Consider the following 6,000-nt stretch of genomic DNA (forward strand, 5'->3'; position numbering starts at 1 on the left):
TCTACAGGTCTCTATCTGCATGTATCTAGCATATTTTGTTATAGTTTGTCACTGCAAAGCTACTATAAAATGACTCTCATGCTACAAAAATGTAGCTAATATATTATTATACCTGCAAATCAACGTCATAGGGAGATTTAATCAGAGTGACCAGCATAGCATTTTAAATCTGATATTTTCGTCTTGCTTTGTTGTGCTGCATAACCCCGCCCACCATAATATCTCATTGGTCTAAAATGACTTCACATAACTTTATATTAAACATCAAATATCTTCTGACTGGCTGTAATTGTGTCATGCCAAACAACAGCTTTAGCTTTCAAAGCAAGCTAAGTTCAGTTAGCTTCATGATTAGTATCAGCTGTGTTAGTTTTTGTTGAGGGAGAATGAATGTACAGTATTAACATCACTCAGACACAAGTTTGCCTGTGTTTGTGTGTCCACATTGATTGTCCTAAGGGCAATTTTCACAAACATGGCATAATTCCTCCTCTCTCTCTCTCCATTAGCTCAAGGCCTGGAGCAGACTGCCAACCTCCATTCCATTAAGAGGACAAAGAAAAGAGGGTGAATGAGAGAACAGAGCGATATGCACAGAGACAAAGCTGCAAGGATGAAAGCGAGAAATAAAGAGATACAGTTCAGAGTACAGTGTATGAATTAGTTATCTTCAATTAATCTATATTCTTTGACACAATCTCTCCATATGTTAGTACAGGAGTTTATGAAACCGTAGTGGAATTCAGAGTTAGGAACACTACCGAGTGGATGAACAATGCACAAATGTCCAAAAACCAAACACGGTCATTTGACCTTAGTGTAATATCTGTAAATTACATTTCGCAATAATATTGGTAATGTCTTTGTGGGGAAGATCTAATAGTGATTTCCCAGGGGGACATTTTTATTGCACCATTCAAAATTGATCAACAGTCCTGCAAATGAATAAATAGGAGTATTTCTTACTTTAAAGCAGTGGTTCTCAGCCTTTTTGACTCTATATCCAACACAATACTCAAAGCATCCCCACCCATTAACCAGGATTCATTTTTGTGATTTCAGACATTTCAGAAATTGTATGTTCATCAATAAAAACAATAGATTGAAATTATTATTATCATTAGATTATTGTAATATATTAGTTAATAGCATTATGTTGTTTCAAACTTGTTTGAAGATATTTTCCAATGGCACATAAAAAAGTATGTTTTTTTTGGTCAATATTAGTGCTTGAAAGATGCGGTCACTATGAGTGTTGTATGGAAATGTCTAAAGATTCTTCGAAGATTTTATGTTCCACATATAAAAATATAGTTTTTAAGTAAACTATTCCTTTCTGTGTTTGAGGTCACAAGTTCAAATCTTCGTTTACTGGAAATGTTATTGATAAACTTTGTCAGTAGAGGTATATCAGTAACTGTGGCTTTTATTTCGGTATTTCTAGCTAAGTTAACATGCAACCAAATAATCCATTAGTGCTCGCCTCAATCGGACTGACTGAGCTCGATCAGAATGAAATTTCAATCAGATTGGATGGGGTGGTTTAGACCTGACATAATCTGATCAATAGGAATAAGCATGTAAACACCTGAATTTTTCTCTATCTGATTTAAAAATAACTTGCATGATACAGTACAGTATCAGCTTTCTTCTTAGACATATCAAAAATTACAATTATAGTACTAACGGTAGCTCTGGTGACATTATCGGGGTGGATTTATCCGCTTCTGAATGCGGAATACATGTTACGCACATGTAAATGAATGAATAAGTCAATCAGACTCCAAAGTTTAGGGTTAATATAATATTTATTTATAAGAAGAACTTTCAGAATCTGAAATCAGATTGGATACGTTCGTATTGTCGAAAATTAGTGCATGTAAACATATGAAACATGCCATTTTTCTATCATCTTGAAGTGTTACATACTGCAGCTTTTCCTTTTTGCGAGATCTAGTCCTTCCTGTCACTATGGTAGTTCCAAGATCTGTCCTTTATACCGAAGTCAAAAACATGATTGTAAATTGGCTGTTTCTCTCATTCAAGCCTCTCACAAAGTCATAAAATTCTCCATACTCTTTTCTTACCTCCTCTGGCAGCATTAGCCTGAAGTTGATAGAGCGTTAAAAATGTCACGAAAGCAGAGCTGACAGTAAAGTCAAGAGTGTGTGTGTGTGTGTGTGTGCACACGAGAGAGACAGAAGATGTTTGACACTGCAGGGGGATCACTGATGGCCATTTTCAGCCTGTCAATCTCACAAAGCCACACACATACACACACACACTTCACCAAACAAAAGCTTGACAGCCTGTGCTTCCAGTACATGTGCAGTGTCTCAAAGCTTAAATGTGATTGGGGGTCTGTGATTTTAGGGCTCAGAGTCTTTCAGTAATTGCTTTGCTGTAAGGGTCAGTTGATTATGGGAAAAAAATCTTGTGGAAGCCGTGTTTGCTGAACAACTAATCTGCATAAATCACTTTCTCTTTACTGATGGCCTGAAGTGTCACATGGAGAGTCTAAGTAATCTTTGATGTGCCTTTAGCTATGAAGCTGGAAAGAATAGAAGCTAGAGAGGGCGATTGAGAGAGTTTTCAGTATGGTTACGGAGTGCAAGTATGCATGGAACTAAACTTAACTAAAAAGGAATTACGTTTTATCCAGCATATGTGGCTTTTTGTGTCGCAGAATAGGAAATGTGAATTAAATTGACGTCAGTATAACACAAAATTCCCCGTAAACTTGTCTTAAGAGTTACATGAATAAAAAGTTTAATATTGAGCAATGCTGGAGATTTGTTAAGGGTTTGCAAGAGCCCAGCATGCATTGCAGCATGAATTAGTTACATGGTTGCGGTTATAGGATTATTGTTTAAACGATTCTTGAGTTTATGCTATTATTCTTTGTCTTAAGTTCGTTTTTTTTTTTTTAACATGTGGTGATGTCAATAACTAATCTTTTTCTTAGTGAGGTTTGCTGATTGTGATCCAGCTTTTTTTGTTATAATTGTTGAGGTCCATTTTATCCATCTAAAACTACTGAACATACAGTAATATCTTTGCTGTGCAAACGGTTGTCTTCTTCAGAGACTAATATTCATAATTTGTTGAACAAGAACTATATTTATTGGCTGAATTTAACAAGGGGCATTTATTGCACAATAAGATTTTAATTGTTTGAAAGAACGTAGTATCATGGGAATCTCAGTTATTAAAACGTATCATGTTTCCATCATTGTTTTCATCACAGTTTTGTTAAAGTGTGTCTGTGTGGCCTTGATGTTCTTGATATTGAGATACCTATCCACTTAATTTCAATGGTGTTATTGATTCTGCTCGTTTAAAAGTGTTTGTTTTACTGGTGTTCCCATTAAGTATCTACATCTAAATATTTGGCTGAAATGAGAGTGTGTGTTAGAGAGAGAGATTGAATAATCAGGTAGAGAAACAATTCTAAGTTGTCATGTGTGGGAGACCTATTCCACCCTTGTGACTGTCTTAACTACATCCCTTACATAAACATCATTACCACAAATAGACACACATACAGGAGGAAATGGAAGTCCTCTGGTCCAGATGATATCATTACTCTGAGTGTAGACTGTCAATTAACTTCCTGTTTATAAAGGACCTTGTTATTTACCTCGACACATCTTGATTGTTGTTTTCACGTTGATGTGAATTCAGACAAGCTATAAGGGCTTCCAAGAGCTGTCAATTTTGGTTTGAAAAATATATATAATCTTTATATTGTTCTATGCGTCTCTATTTTTGAAGTTTTCTTCATGTTTTAATGACTTTGTGCTAACAATATCACAGTGATTTAGAGAAGATTCTTTTGGGGGGAAAAAAATGTATTTATTGAATTGTACAACAGCCATGGCTACCTAAGGTCAGAGGAGATTTTCCTGGAAAAAAAGGAAAAGCGGTGCCAAGTGATTACAGAACGCTTCGAGTGGGGAACGGAAATCACATACGACTTTCAGTCTGCATTGCTACTAGACAACATGCAAAAGCTTGATGCTTTTGCCTTCTTTTGGAACTATTTTTGTTGAGAAAAACATACAAGCTAACCATCCTATTTTTTTGCCTGAAAAGTTACTCAATATCAACTTTTTGTTTTTTAGTGGTTTTATAAAATCAGTAGGCTATCACAAACAATCACAATCATGGGTGGTTCTGAGTTTTAATAATAATAAAAGAGTTGACAGTCCTAATATTTATAACATTTTAAATACTACATAATTTTATAGGTTTAACAAAGCAATATCTTCGCTAGTAGCTACCCACTGGAACCAGGTTAAACTCTCCTTAGGGTACTTGTACCAGGTTAAAAAAACACTACACTAACACATGCACGCACGCGCACACGCATCAAGCATCGCAACATCCGCAGGTGAAGGAATACTTGTTATTGTTTTTAAGATACTCTCATATTTGCTCTGTGTATTACAAGTGCTCAGCCGGATAAACACGAAGCTAATATAGTTCAGATGTCATCTTAAGTGTATTAGCCAGTGGGTGGTTAAAATAGCCGTACCAAAGCCCACTTAACGGCGCAGAAGTGACGCACTGAGTCTGATTATTGGTGACTGTCTTCCGTAAAATACAGTATTAATGCCACACGGAGCACTAAATATGGATTTGCTAAAGGCAAATTTTTAAATCTCATGCGGCCTCTTCCAAAACATTTAGTATCTTTCAGTAAAAATACATTACACACGCACTCAACACATACAGTCACAAATAGCATGCTGTGTCTCAAAACCGATCGAGCTGCCTACCTAGTCAGCATGGATTCAAATGCGCTTATGATATCCAAAAATGCCGTCTATGTAGGCAGGTCACTAGACTTAGCAAATGAGCCACTATTAGGAAGCAGAGCAGGACTTACATCTCTGAATTTGTCCCATCTCCCGGTCAACCATTTGTCGTCCAAAAAATTGCCGTTGTCGCTGCGGGCAGAAGCCCCTGCGATCAGCAGCGCGCACACACCGACCAGCACAAGCATCTGCATCGAGATAGATAGAGCTATCAACACACCACACTCGGATAAACACAACGACAGAAAAATACCGCTGCAATAATCCCTTATGCGTCACTTTCAAGAGGAGAATGTGAGCGCTGTCATTGACTGAAGAGCTCCGTGACGAAACTCAAATGATCTTCACCAATCTCTCTCTCTCTCTCTCTCTCTCTCTCTCTCTCTCTCTCTCTCTCTCTCTCTCTCTCTCAAGCGTATGCTCGTGAAGGCGGACGTGGGCGCGCGCTATCTTCCCATTTAACATTGATTTTTTTTTCTATAGTTATGAGTAGCCTACACCTGAATTATAACTATTACACATTAAATGTATTAAATAAATGCGTAAATAAATAATCAATATTCAACTTAAGTTAGCGCATTAAACTTTAATTGAACACAATTGCTCTGTTTTGTGGGGCTAGTTGTCTCATTTGTGCAGAGGTGACTGAACGCATGCCCAAAGATCAAACTTGATTGTGGGACGAAAGTAAATGCAGAAAATTCAAAAATATGATATAATTTGTAAAAACAAAACAAAAAACATAATAATCATTAACAAGCATTTAACTGATTTGACAATTAGAAATTGGTAATGTTTTACATGTATGCCAGGTTAAATAGATGTGTTTTTAGTCCAGATTTAAACTGACAGAGTCTACTTCTATAACAATGCTAGGAAGACTCCAAAGTTTAGGTGCTAAATAGGCAGAGGCGGACAAAGTACACAACTTCCTTACTTGACTGAAAGTACAGATTGGTCAAATATTACTCCGTTACAAGTAAAAGTTGTAAAGACCGATTTTTACTCAAGTAAAAGTAGCCTACAGAAGTAGGCCTACTCGTTTTTAAAAATACTTAAGTATAAAAACTAAAGTAAATGTCAATGCATTATTTTATTATTTTTTATTATTGTTGCATTGTTGTATGTGATACTTACAGTACCTTATGCCTCTAAATCTATGCCTGCCTACCTACCCTCA

The 6,000-nt window shown here is 36.4% G+C and overlaps 1 protein-coding gene across 1 annotated transcript in view; it reads right to left on the reverse strand.

The window, feature by feature from the left end:
• The window catches only part of spock3 (SPARC (osteonectin), cwcv and kazal like domains proteoglycan 3), a 55,845-nt gene extending 50,619 nt beyond the window's left edge, over positions 1-5,226 (reverse strand). The window contains exons 1-2 of the mRNA XM_077204580.1: positions 5,100-5,226; positions 4,892-5,008 (exon numbers count right to left, since the gene is read on the reverse strand). Coding sequence (XP_077060695.1) covers positions 4,892-5,008 — 117 coding nt within the window. The 5' untranslated portion in view covers positions 5,100-5,226. The remainder of the gene's footprint in view (positions 1-4,891; positions 5,009-5,099) is intronic.
• Between the last annotated feature and the right edge of the window lie 774 nt (positions 5,227-6,000).

Source organism: Siphateles boraxobius, unplaced genomic scaffold (assembly GCF_051911475.1).
Source record: "Siphateles boraxobius isolate OS27281-9 unplaced genomic scaffold, OSU_SipBor_1 119, whole genome shotgun sequence".
Taxonomy (NCBI): domain Eukaryota; kingdom Metazoa; phylum Chordata; class Actinopteri; order Cypriniformes; family Leuciscidae; genus Siphateles; species Siphateles boraxobius.